Here is a 14,083-nt window from a genome sequence, read left to right as displayed (position 1 = left end):
GCCTTCAGTATATATGTACGTACGTGATGGCTTGAGATGTCGAGGAAAACAAGATGGCTGCTTGAGCTCAGAGCTCTGCATCACCTCAGTGAATAATTTTGACTTTTTACCCCCACTCAGTACTATTTCATTCAGATTCAGTTTTGATTAAAGGTTTAAGAAACCGGTGCCAACAGTACCCGGGGCGGTCGTTGGTAAGCCGGGCCTCGGCCGATCTGGTATGGACATCTGCTTTATGATCTGCAGATTTTATTTGACAGTTTTACACTGGATGCCCTTCCTGATGCAACCCTCCCCATTTATCCAGGTTTGGGACCAGCACAGGAATGCCCTGGCTTGTGCATGCCCAGTGGCCGGGTTATATACTACATGATGACATTAAAATGTTTTTATGTTCTGTGTACTCCCGACAGCAGGATAAGCCACTATAAACCCATATAAAGGCCCAGTCAAAAAAAAAAAGAGAAATACAGCGAAACCACCAGAATCTTAAAAAATACTGTGATACAAATTAGAGGTTGACCAATATGGTTTTTCCAGGGCCGATGCCGATACCGATTATTGTTAAGTTATGGAGGCCGATAGCTGAAATTTGGGGCCGATATTCAGTTGCAGTAAATGTTAAAAAAAAATGTGCCAAAATTTACTGCAACACAAACCCAACACAAGGCTGCCTTTACATGGACATACGTTTGGTTCCATTTTGTGCAAAACAGAAAATATTTGAAAAAATAAAGTGCATGATGTTCAAGGCACTAGATGACAATCTGAGTGGAATTCTTTTTTAAATAAAAGTAAATAACTTCCAAAACATGAAAATGGACTCAAGCTGCATGCACAGCAGGAAGTAAACTTTGATCAAACTGAATAATTATAATGTTAAAACAACTGCACATAAACTGGTTGAAGTGCTCCAGCAGGCTTTGACTCAACTGAATAGAAGAAATGCACGTTAGTGTCGTCATGTTCCTTTCTCTTATCTTTAAAGGGATAGTTGGGGGTTTTCTTAGGTGGGGTTTTATCAGGTACTTATATGAGGTGCTTATATGAGGTGCTTATATGAGGTGCTTATATGAGGTGCTTATATGAGGTGATTATACGAGGTACTTATATGAGGTGCTTATATGAGGTGCTTATATGAGGTGCTTATATGAGGGGCTTATATGAGGTGCTTATATGAGGTGATTATACGAGGTACTTATATGAGGTGCTTATATGAGGTGCTTATACGAGGTGCTTATATGAGGTGCTTATATGAGGTGATTATATGAGGTGCTTATATGAGGTGCTTATATGAGGTGCTTATATGAGGGGCTTATACCAGGTGATTATATGAGGTACTCATATGAGTTGCTTATATGAGGTGCTTATATGAGGTGATTATATGAGGTGCTTATATGAGGTGATTATACGAGGTACTTATATGAGGTGGTTATATGAGGTGCTTATACGAGGTGCTTATATGAGGTGCTTATATGAGGTGATTATATGAGGTGATTATATGAGGTGCTTATATGAGGTGCCTATATGAGGTGCTTATATGAGGTGCTTATATGAGGTGCTTATATGAGGTGCTTATATGAGGGGCTTATACCAGGTGATTATATGAGGTACTCATATGAGTTGCTTATATGAGGTGCTTATATGAGGTGATTATATGAGGTGCTTATATGAGGTGCTTATATGAGGTACTTATCGGTTGTCAGTGTGTTACCTGCAGTGGATGGGAGTCTGTGCGCTCCCAGTTGGGAGGTTGAGCAGGAGTAGTCAGCACGGAAGTTGAGGAATGGGACACGGACAAGACGCATTTTAGCCTCTTAAGAAAAGGCTCGGCTGAAAAATAAATCCGTGTGAGTGTACGCTATGTTTATCTTGCCGCCAGACGGCCCACTCATGTGGAACTACTTCCTCTCACCCGCAGAATGTCCGTATTCCTTCGCATAAGTGCACCTGTGCAGCGCAGCTTGTTACGCCGCAGATCAGCAGAATCGGACGGCCGTGCTGCGGCTGAGAGAAAGTAGTTCCACGTGAAAGGGCCGCCTGACCCGCTCCTGCACAACGCCGACAGTAACACCCTGTGTGTGGGTCAACTAGCACACCGTAGCTTCTTGCTATTAGCCTGGCCACGTGTGAGGCGTAAGCTCAGCACAGGAAAGTGTTCGTCATGCTCTGTGGTGTGTGAGGGAGCGGGAGAAAGACGAAGAATCAGGATCAGCAATCAGGAGCAATTTATTGTCATCGCCTTCGTGTACTTGCGTACACAAAAGAGACAACATTTTGTTTCCCCCAGCCCACAGCAGTGCAACGCAAAAGACAAAAACACATCCAAAACAAAACGACACCACCAAAAACACACAAAAACAGAGAGCACAAAAAAAACAAAAAACAGTCAACAACACAGTCCAGAAATGTGACTGTCCAGAGAACGCACACCAGCCAGGACGACTGACGGTCTGCACAGGCCAGCAGTCGGCCGAGCCCATCCTGCTTCCGCGTCCTGTCAGACCACCGAGGTGGGAACACCGAGGGTGCAGCTCCAGGCGGGGGCCGTGTTCCCTAGGCCTACAGGACACAGCAGACCAGGCTCCCTCAGCCGATCCAACGCCAGCTCTCCCAGCCAGACACCTTTGACACACCTCCTCCACACGACGACGCAGACACAGACAAAAAGACTGCACCGTTGATGCTAGGCGAGGCCGCCGCCAGACCGCCCTCGGTGTTATCCAAACCGCCGGTCTGCACGGACTAGCAGTTAGCTTAGCCTGCCCCGCTCCCACGTCCTGTCAGACCGCCCTCGGTGTTATACAAACCGCCGGTCTGCACGGGCTAGCAGTTAGCTTAGCCTGCCCCGCTTCCACGTCCTGTCAGACCGCCCTCGGTGTTATCCAAACCGCCGGTCTGCACGGACTAGCAGTTAGCTTAGCCTGCCCCACTCCCACGTCCTGTCAGACCGCCCTCGGTGTTATCCAAACCGCCGGTCTGCACGGACTAGCAGCTAGCTTAGCCTGCCCCGCTTCCACGTCCTGTCAGACCACCGAGGTGGGAACACCGAGGGTGCAGCTCCAGGCAGGGGCCGTGGTCCCTGGGCCTACAGGACGCAGCAGACCAGGCTCCCTCAGCCGATCCAACGCCAGCTCTCCCAGCCAGACACCTTTGACACACCTCCTCCACACGACGACGCAGACACAGACAAAAAGACTGCACCGTTGATGCTAGGCGAGGCCGCCGCCAGACCGCCCTTGGTGTTATCCAAACCGCCGGTCTGCACGGGCTAGCAGCTAGCTTAGCCTGCCCCGCTCCCGCGTCCTGTCAGACCGCCCCCGGTGTTTCCTGTACAGGCGCAGCTCCAGCGGGGCCTTGGTCCCTCGGTCCACAGGAGGCAGCAGACCAGGCTCTCCCAGCCGATCCAGCGCCAGCTCTCCCACCATCAAACGAAATCGACGATCACAGACATAATTCTTCACACGATGACACAAACTCAGACGTGGACAAAGACACTGCATAGTCGGCTCCGGGTGAGGCTGCAGCAAACGCGAGCTCAGGCCGCCATCCTCCACCAACTAGAAGCTAACGTTACGGAGATTAACATGAACTAGTTCACGTTCATTCTTCTGAAGTTTACACACACACACGCTGATTTCTGAAAGTGTAACGATCCCACTCGCTAGCCCTTGGCTAACGGGTGGGACCCTTTAGTCAACTGGTTAACGTAGTCGCCCGTGGTGCGGGAGACCCGGGTTCGCGTCCCGGTTGCAGCCGTTCCTGGGCTGCCCCCTTGATTTCGCTACATTGGTGTCAGAAGTGGGATCCGGAAGCGTGCAGATCCTCAGAAGTCTCTTCGGAGCGCGGGGATAAAGAAGGGCGAGGGCGCTCTTCCGGGAGAGAGTGATTACTGTAAGCTCCAAAAAGACTCACTGGCCGCCTGCCAGGGGGTCAGCCCCCTATAGGTGAGTGGTTAGTGATGTCGCCTCGCCCCGCCGTGCAGTACAACCCCAGATCGAATCCCGCTGCGGGCAGACATATGCTCAGTTACATTGGTGGCAGTGGTTTTGGAACCGACATGCATGTCCTCTTTACTGGGGTGGTGTCATTTAGGGTAATGTGGAGCTTCAAGGGGGGAATTGAACCTATGTCATCTTCATTGTAAGCAAATGCGTGGCTCTCCTCTCTAAGCAACTGTCTCACCGTCTCTCTTGGGTCGTCACATAAGTGACTGAGGTCGACTGGGGGATCCCACTGAGCTAGCTTCTGTGTTGCTGTCTTGCCACTGCTTACTGGACTTTCCACTTCAGCCGGTCCTGTGTTACTTCCACTCTCTTGCTGCTTTCCTCCCTCGCCTGTGTTTATCTGCTCCCTTCTAGCAGCAGAAGCTTCCTCGGATGTCTGCGGGTGACCAAGAACTGTGTGCTGGTTTCAGGTTATATCCCGCTTGTTTGTATTGGCAGTGGGGATTGGCACATGCCCTGACCTGCCATTGGGGACAGTGGCCAGACCCTCGTCAATAGTAACACCCTCTGGTGGCGTAGGCTCTTCACTAGGGAGTAAAAGAAGGTCCTGACCTGTGAACTGAGCCCCAGTATCAGCTTTAACATACACTGTGGTGACCTGTTCAGCGGCTGAAGTGATTCTTCTTTTTCCTGTGTGTGCAATGCCTACATCTCCATCGCTGCCTGAGCTCTGGCTTAGTCTAAGCATCGCTTGTACTGTGTTGGATGTGACCGGAAAGGCTGTACCCACTTTGTGGATGGTGTCATTTCGCTGACGATTCGCTGCAAAAGGGCGGGTCATCTGTTTGACAGACAGCTGCAGCCCCTGACATGTCTTCAGAGTGGTTCTGCTGTGATAGTTCTGCTGTGGTGGTTTATTTGCTCAGGTTTTCATCTTCAGTGTGGATGACAACATGCTGAGAATCGTCACAGAGGTGTCAGGAGACAAGGTAACAGCATCCGCACCATCCACTCATACCGGCGGATACGAGCAGATGCATGCTACGTCAGCCACTTCCATAACTAACGATGCCTCTACATCTTCTCTCTTCCTCTGTGTGTGTGTGTGTGTGTGTGTGTGTGTGTAGCTGGGCTCTTACTTCGGGGCCAGTGTGTGTGCAGTAGATCTGAATGCTGATGGTCTGTCAGACCTGCTGGTTGGCGCTCCCTTTACAAGCAGTACCATAGCAACGGGTGTTGTTAGGGAGGAGGGGAGAGTCCACGCTTACATCAACCAGGGAGAGGTAACACACACACACACACACACACACACACACACACACACACACACACACACACAAAGAGAAGCAGACAGTTGAAGTGTGGATTTATCCGCAGCTTCATGTTTCAGCATCACATTAGAAGAAAGTTCCGTTTTATTGTCTCAGGAGGAACTTCATCTTACAGCAATCACAATCACAATCAGTACTTTATTCATCCTCGAGGGGAAATTGTTGCAGACTATTACAGACACTCGTGCTCTAGTAAGAAAAGCTAAACACTAACAAGATACAAGGAAATAGAAACAAGAAAACAGAAACAAATAGAAGATAAAACTGGGTCCGCGGTGGTGTAGCGGTCTAAGCATCGGCTTTGTGTCGATGCAGTTGCCCACTGGGGACCGGGGTTCGTGCCCCGGTCTCATCAGATCCGACTATGGCCGGACTCGATGAAGCAGCAGTAATTGGCAGCGCTGCCTTGGGGAGGGGGGTGGAGTCGGCTTGTGCTCGTCACATGACTGCGTCTCTGGGGGGGGGGGCAGTGGTTCAGTTTGGCCTGGATTCATCTTGTCACGGAAGTGGCGAGGCGTCTCCTTCGAGACTACCGGCCCGAGAGATGCAGTTGGCGAACGCATGCAGTACGAGGGTGGGTGTTTGGGCTAAAAAATAGGGATTGATTGGCCACTAAATTGGGAGAAAAAAAGGGAAAAATCAGAAATACATTTAGAAAAAGAAAGAAAGAGAAGATAAAATAAGAAATAGAAATAAGAACAAAGTACATCAACAAGCATGGTGCACATAACACCCTATCTATACTGCACTACCGCAGCACACAACAACAGCACAAACAACCCTGCCAGGGTAGAACAAGTGGAACGGCCAGTCCAGTGAGCATGAACTCCACGCGTCTGATCCCCTGAGGGAGGCGTTGTAAAGTGTCTGATCCTCTGAGGGAGGCGTTGTAAAGTGTCTGATCCTCTGAGGGAGGAGTTGTAAAGTGGCCGACCCTCTGAGGGAGGAGTTGTAAGGTGTCTGACCCTCTGAGGGAGGAGTTGTACAGTGTCTGACCCTCTGAGGGAGGAGGTGTAAAGTGTCTGACCCTCTGAGGGAGGAGGTGTAAAGTGGCCGACCCTCTGAGGGAGGAGTTTTAAAGTGTCTGACCTTCTGAGGGAGGAGGTGTAGAGTGTCTGACCCTCTGAGGGAGGAGTTATAAAGTGTGATGGCCACAGGCAGGAATGACCTCCTGTGGCACTCTGTAGTGCATTTCAGCAGAATGAGTCTATCACTAAAAGTACTCCTGTGCCCGACCAACGTGTCATGGAGTGGATGGGAGACATTGTCCATGATGGCACATAACTTCAACGGCTTCCTCCTCTCAGAAACCGCCGCCAGAGAATCCAGTTCCACCCCCCACAACGTCACCGGCCTTGCCGATCAGTTTATTGAGCCTGTTTGCATCCACGACCCTCAGCCTGCACGCTACATTAAAGACAATAGGAGACACAATGACAATAAAAACTGTAAGAAAGAGTGGCACATAAAGAACACTAGCATAAGAATCAACAAGCATGCACCCCGGAGTTTCTGCAGGTGGACGGCGTTGGCCTGGATCTCATCTTCATTGTGTCTGATTGACTGCATGTTGGCAAGGACTGTAGTGTGCAGGGGGGCGCAGCTCAGTTTCAGACACTTCAGTTTCTGCCTCACCCCTTCCCCTTCTACCGGGCGTCTGCGCTTTAGGGTTCGTGACCCAGCTTTGGATCCTGTTTGAAATGTATCATCCTCACAGCCTTGAAGAAATGACTTTTTCTGACTGTGCATGTAGGGCATTGTTAAGCTGTAGCAGGAACTGCTGAGGATGTGGGATCCCCCTCCCGCGAACCAGTGCAAACCACATGGCCCATGGAATAGCGTGAATGTAAAAATAATGATCCGTGCTTCAGACTGCATCACTTTCAGACTGTATACGTTTTCCACAGGAAACGCCAATTCACAAAGAACAAACCGATCAAACTCACACAAAACCGACTCCAACACAAAAACCTACTGCCAGTCGCTACTAGCATAGCGCCCCCTACGCCCTCCACTCAGGAGAGCGTGTATGAGTGTGCTGTTAGCCAAGACTGCGTCCCAGCTCAGTTCCCAGAAGATGACCCTTTTATAGAAGGACTGCTGTTCAAGATTCAAGATGACTTCCTTTGTCCCGAGGGAAATGTGTCATGGACCTAAGGCTCCCACATAAAACACACATTGCAGTGCAGTAATGCACATCAGGGGCGTCGCTCACACAAGAGCAGACATACAATATGTGCAACACAGCCCTTCCTTTCACACCTTCCAGATGTCCTGGATGTAGCAGACTTTCACACCTTCCTGATGTCCTGGATGTAGGAGACTTTCACACCCTCCTGATGACCTGGATGTAGGAGACTTTCACACCCTCCTGATGTCCTGGATGTAGCAGACTTTCACACTCCCCTGATGTCCTGGATGTAGCAGACTTTCACACCCTCCTGATGTCCTGGTTTTAGGAAACTTTCACACCCTCATGATGTCCGGGATGTAGCAGACTTTCACACTTTCCTGATGTCCTGGATGTAGCAGACTTTCACACCTTCCTGATGTCCTGGATGTAGCAGACTTTCACACCTTCCAGATGTCCTGGATGTAGCAGACTTTCACACCTTCCTGATGTCCTGGATGTAGGAGACTTTCACACCCTCCTGATGACCTGGATGTAGCAGACTTTCACACCCTCCTGATGTCCTGGATGTAGCAGACTTTCACACCCTCCTGATGTCCTGGATGTAGCAGACTTTCACACCTTCCAGATGTCCTGGATGTAGCCGACTTTCACACCCTCCTTATGTCCTGGACATAGGAGACTTTCACATTCTCAATGTGTTCTGAATGTAGCAGACTTTCACACCTTCCTTATGTCCTGGATGCAGGAGACTTTTACACCCTCCTGATGTCCTGAATGTAGGAGACTTTCACACCCTCCTTCTGTCCTGGATGTAGGAGACTTTCACACCGTCATTGTGTCCTGGATGTAGGAGACTTTCACACCCTCTTTATGTCCTGGATGTAGGAGACTTTCACACCCTTCTGATGTCCTGGGTGTAGCACACTTTCACACCCTCCTGATGTCCTGGATGTAAGAGACTTTCACACCTTCCTGATGTCCTGGTTGTAGGAGAGTTTCACATCTTCCTGATGTCCTGTTTGTAGAAGACTTTCACACCCTCATGATGTCCTGGGTGTAGCAGACTTTCACACTCTCCTGATGTCCTGGATGTAGAAGACTTTCACACTCTCCTGATGTCCTGGATGTAGAAGACTTTCACACTCTCCTGATGTCTTGGATGTAGGAGATTTTTACACCTTCAAGATGTCTTGGATATAGCAGACTTTCACACCCTCCTTCTGTCCTGGGTGTAGCACACTTTCACATCCTCCTTATGTCCTGGATGTAGGAGACTTTCACACCCTTCTTATGTCCTGGATATAGGGGACTTTCACACCCTCCTTGTGTCCTGGATGTAGCTGACTTTCACAACCTCCTCATGTCCTGGGTGTAGCAGACTCTCACACCCTCCTTATGTCTTGAATGTAGGAGACTTTCACACCCTCCTGATGTCCTGGGTGTAGCAGACTTTCAAACCCTCCTTATGTCCTGGATGCAGGAGACTTTTACACCCTCCTTACGTCCTGGATGTTGGAGACTCTCACACCCTCCTTGTGTCCTGGATGTAGCAGAATTTCACAACCTCCTCATGTCCTGGATGTAGCAGACTTTCACACCCTCTTCATGTCCTGGGTGTAGCAGACTCTCACACCGTCCTTATGTCTTGAATGTAGGAGACTTTCACGCCCTCCTTGTGTCCTGGATGTAGGAGACTTTCACGCCCTCCTTGTGTCCTGGATGTATGACACTTTCACACCCTCCTTGTGTCCGTGAAGTAGGAGACTTCCCACCCTCATTGTGTCCTGGATGTAGGAAACTTTCACACCCTCCTGATGCCCTGAATGTAGGAGATTTTCACACCCTCCTTTTGTCCTGGATGTAGGAGACTTTCACACCTTCCTTATGTCCTGAATGTAGGAGATTTTCACACCCTCCTTTTGTCCTGGATGTAGGAGACTTTCACACCTTCCTTGTGTCCTTGAAGGAGCAGACTTTCACACCCTCGTTATGTCCTGGATGTAGGACACTTTCACACCCTCCTTATGTCCTGGATGTAGGACACTTTCACACCCTCCTTATGTCCTGGATGTAGGAGACTTTCACACTCTCATTGTGTCCTCGATGTATGAGACTTTTACACCCTCCTGATGTCCTGGATGCAGGAGACTTTCACACCTTCCCAATGTCCTGGATGTAGGAGACTTTCACACCGTCGTTGGGTCCTCGATGTAGGAGACTTTCACACCCACCTTATGTCCTTGGTGTATGAGACTTTCACACCCTCCTTATGTCCGTGAAGTAGGAGACTTCCCCCCCTCGTTGTGTCCTGGATGTAGGAGACTTTCACACCCTCCTTATGTCCTGGATGTAGGAGACTTTCACACCCTCCTTATGTCCTGTATGTAGGATATTTTCACACCCTCCTTTTGTCCTGGGTGTAGGAGAGTTTCTCACCCTCCTTATGTCCTGGATGTAGGAGACTATTACACCCTCCTTATGCCCTGGGTGTAGGAGAGTTTCCCACCCTCCTTATGTCCTGAATGTAGGAGACTTTCACACCCTCCTTATGTCCTGGATGTAGGAGACTATTACACCCTCCTTATGTCCTGGGTGTAGGAGAGTTTCCCACCCTCCTTATGTCCTGGATGTAGGAGACTTTCACACTCTCATTGTGTCCTGTATGTAGGAGACTTTCTCACCCTCCTTATGTCCTGGATGTAGGAGACTTTCTCACCCTCCTTATGTCCTGGATGTAGGAGACTTTCACACCCTCCTTATGGCCTGAATGTAGGAGACTTTCACACCCTCCTTATGTCTTGGATGTAGGAGACTATTACACCCTCCTTATGTCCTGGGTGTAGGAGAGTTTCCCACCCTCCCTGTGTCCTGGATGTAGGAGACTTTCACGCCCTCATTGTGTCCTGGATGTAGGAGACTTTCACACCTGTTCCCTGAAGCGTCTTCCTGATGGGAGCAGTTCGTATTCTGAATAGAGGACATGAGAGGTGTTGCCGATAATGTCTTAGCTGTCTAGCTAATGTCCTCTCTAAGAGCTTGTGGAGGTAGTTATGTTCCCTCACCCCAATAGCTTTCCTGGCTTTGTGGACCAGTCAGTTTATTTTTCTGTTTATAATGCCACATGTAATATATTGTTTCAACTCAAGTAAAGGCGTTTCAAGTTTGCAAGGTTGAAATCCCCCAAAATGAGCATGGGAGCATCGGGTGTGCGTTGAAACAGTATATGTACACAGTCCGCCACTTGCTTCACAGCTCTCCCTGCATTTCCTCTTGGGGGCACATAAACAGCACAAATCACAATGTTCCTTAAGATGAGAGAGCATCACTTGCAGATTAGTAACCCTGGAGCAGGACTGTTGCACCAGCTTGGCTGTTGCTACGCAATGGGAGGGCCAAACTTTGTGTCTGTGTGTTTGTCTACTGTAGATGTGGCTGTGGTCTGTAGTTTACTTTGTGAGCATCTAATCATGTTTCTGCTTCCTTAACGAAATTCTTCAATCTTCTGCCCCCTCCCCAAGGCTCAGCTGGTGGAGGCGAACTTCAGGCTGATGGGTAGTGATTCCTATGCTGCTCGTTTTGGAGAGACCATTGCTGACCTGGGAGACATTGATGATGATGGTTACCATGGTAACTGCATCCTAAAGCCCTATTCTCTGCAGACAACATAACACACCAGCACTGAAAGCGACACTAGAAAAACCCCATTCACACTTAAATACAGTTCACACGGATCTTGTCAGGAAGACAGGAACCGAGCTGTGGCGCCTTCAGCCGGCAGCGTCTCACTGAATGGTGGCGCTACAGGCTAAATGACCCTGCATCCAAATCACGGAAAATCTAAAGACCTAACAGACCTGTCTGTGCCAGAAAATACAAAATGTCTCCTTGTAAAGGCGATGGACAACGTTCAGTAGTTATTCCTGTTCGAGACTGTCCTCGACCGAAACACGAGCCCATAGTTGTCTGTACGAGGTGCTTGTTGTGACCTGTAGTGGTGTTTTAAGCTACTTCCTGCCATCCTCCATAATTATAATACCTGTACCAAGAAGATCTCCTTCCATAAGCTGTAGTGGCGTTTTAAGCTACTTCCTGCCATCCTCCATAATTATAATACCTGTACCAATAAGATCTCCTTCCATAAGCTGTAGAGGCGTTTTAAGCTACTTCCTGCCATCCTCCATAATTATAATACCTGTACCAATAAGATCTCCTTCCATAAGCTGTAGAGGCATTTTAAGCTACTTCCTGCCGTCCTCCATAATTATAATAGCTGTACCAATAAGATCTCCTTCCATTAGCTGTAGAGGCGTTTTAAGCTACTTCCTGCCATCCTCCATAATTATAATACCTGTACCAATAAGATCTCCTTCCATAAGCTGTAGAGGCGTTTTAAGCTACTTCCTGCCATCCTCCATAATTATAATACCTGTACCAAGAAGATCTCCTTCCATAAGCTGTAGTGGTGTTTTAAGCTACTTCCTGCCATCCTCCATAATTATAATACCTGTACCAATAAGATCTCCTTCCATAAGCTGTAGAGTCGTTTTAAGCTACTTCCTGCCATCCTCCATAATTATAATACCTGTACCAAGAAGATCTCCTTCCATAAGCTGTAGTGAGGAGGAATATTAATAAAAGCAAAGTTTAATGTCACATAGCGGTTTGTCCAACTCTCTTTCTCTCTCTCTCTCTCTCTCCACCTCTTTCTCTCGCTCCACCTCTCTCTCTCTCCACCTCTTTCTCTCTCCACCCATCTTTCTCTTTCTCTCCCTCCATCTCGTTCTCTTTCTCTCCCACCACCTCTCTCTCTCCACCTCTTTCTCTTTCCCCACCTTTTTCTCTCTCCAACTCTCTTTCTCTCCCTCCACCTCTTTCTCCCTCTCCACCTCTCTCTCTCTCTCCACCCCTGACCCCACCACAAACTGCCACTTCACACCAGATAAGAACTGCTCTAACTGACTTCACACACCAACAACCCACCTCCCTTTGTGTGTGTGTGTGTGTGTGTGGGTGTGTGTGTGTGTGTGTGTGTGTGTGTGTGTAGATGTGGCAATTGGGGCTCCACAAGAGGAGGATCTGAGAGGGGCCATCTACATCTACAATGGCAGGAAGGAGGGAATCACTCCGACTTTCTCTCAGGTAGGAAGACTTCTCCTCTCCCAAAGCATGATGGGAAATCTAGAAAATGGAGGAAAGGAAAGCAAGCGAGGGGAGGAGGGAAGGAAAGCAAGAGAGGGGAGGGAAGGAAAGCAAGCGAGGAGAGGAGGGAGGGAAAGCAAGAGGGGAGGGGAGGAGGGAAGGAAAGCAAGAGAGGAGAGGAGGGAAGGAAAGCAAGCGAGGAGGGGAGGAGGGAAGGAAAGCAAGCGAGGGGAGGAGGGAGGGAAAGCAAGCGAGGGGAGGAGGGAGGGAAAGCAAGAGAGGGGGGGAGGGGAGGAGGGAAGGAAAGCAAGAGGGGAGGGGAGAAGGGAAGGAAAGCAAGAGAGGAGAGGAGGGAAGGAAAGCAAGCGAGGAGGGGAGGAGGGAAGGAAAGCAAGCGAGGGGAGGAGGGAGGGAAAGCAAGCGAGGGGAGGAGGGAGGGAAAGCAAGAGAGGGGGGGAGGGGAGGAGGGAAGGAAAGCAAGAGGGGAGGGGAGGAGGGAAGGAAAGCAAGCGAGGAGAGGAGGGAAGGAAAGCAAGCGAGGAGGGGAGGAGGGAAGGAAAGCAAGCGAGGGGAGGAGGGAGGGAAAGCAAGCGAGGGGAGGAGGGAGGGAAAGCAAGAGAGGGGGGGAGGGGAGGAGGGAAGGAAAGCAAGAGGGGAGGGGAGGAGGGAAGGAAAGCAAGCGAGGAGAGGAGGGAAGGAAAGCAAGCGAGGAGGGGAGGAGGGAAGGAAAGCAAGCGAGGGGAGGAGGGAGGGAAAGCAAGCGAGGGGAGGAGGGAGGGAAAGCAAGAGAGGGGGGGAGGGGAGGAGGGAAGGAAAGCAAGAGGGGAGGGGAGGAGGGAAGGAAAGCAAGCGAGGAGAGGAGGGAAGGAAAGCAAGCGAGGAGGGGAGGAGGGAAGGAAAGCAAGCGAGGAGAGGAGGGAAGGAAAGCAAGAGAGGAGGGGAGGAGGGAAGGAAAGCAAGCGAGGAGAGGAGGGAAGGAAAGCAAGCGAGGGGAGGAGAGAGGGAAAGCAAGCGAGGGGGGGAGGGAGGGAAAGCAAGCGAGGGGAGGAGGGAGGGAAAGCAAGAGAGGGGGGGAGGGGAGGAGGGAAGGAAAGCAAGAGGGGAGGGGAGGAGGGAAGGAAAGCAAGCGAGGAGAGGAGGGAAGGAAAGCAAGCGAGGAGGGGAGGAGGGAAGGAAAGCAAGCGAGGAGAGGAGGGAAGGAAAGCAAGCAAGGAGGGGAGGAGGGAAGGAAAGCAAGCGAGGGGAGGAGGGAGGGAAAGCAAGCGAGGGGAGGAGGGAGGGAAAGCAAGAGAGGGGGGGAGGGGAGGAGGGAAGGAAAGCAAGAGGGGAGGGGAGGAGGGAAGGAAAGCAAGCGAGGAGAGGAGGGAAGGAAAGCAAGCGAGGAGGGGAGGAGGGAAGGAAAGCAAGCGAGGAGAGGAGGGAAGGAAAGCAAGCGAGGGGAGGAGAGAGGGAAAGCAAGCGAGGGGGGGAGGAGGGAAGGAAAGCAAGCGAGGGGAGGAGAGAAGGAACGCAAGCGAGGAGAGGAGGGAAGG

The 14,083-nt window shown here is 50.3% G+C and overlaps 1 protein-coding gene across 1 annotated transcript in view; it reads left to right on the top strand.

Annotated features, from left to right (window-relative positions):
• Positions 1–14,083, top strand: part of itga4 (integrin alpha 4) — a 108,295-nt gene that overhangs the window by 33,707 nt on the left and 60,505 nt on the right. The window contains exons 8-11 of the mRNA XM_056289679.1: positions 4,874–4,936; positions 5,075–5,230; positions 10,931–11,039; positions 12,457–12,551. Of these exons, the coding sequence (XP_056145654.1) occupies positions 4,874–4,936; positions 5,075–5,230; positions 10,931–11,039; positions 12,457–12,551 (423 nt within the window). The remainder of the gene's footprint in view (positions 1–4,873; positions 4,937–5,074; positions 5,231–10,930; positions 11,040–12,456; positions 12,552–14,083) is intronic.

Source organism: Lampris incognitus, chromosome 11, assembly GCF_029633865.1.
Source record: "Lampris incognitus isolate fLamInc1 chromosome 11, fLamInc1.hap2, whole genome shotgun sequence".
NCBI classification, from domain to species: domain Eukaryota; kingdom Metazoa; phylum Chordata; class Actinopteri; order Lampriformes; family Lampridae; genus Lampris; species Lampris incognitus.
The sequence above is the reverse complement of the archived record's forward strand: the minus strand, read 5'-3'. Positions and strand labels throughout refer to the sequence as shown.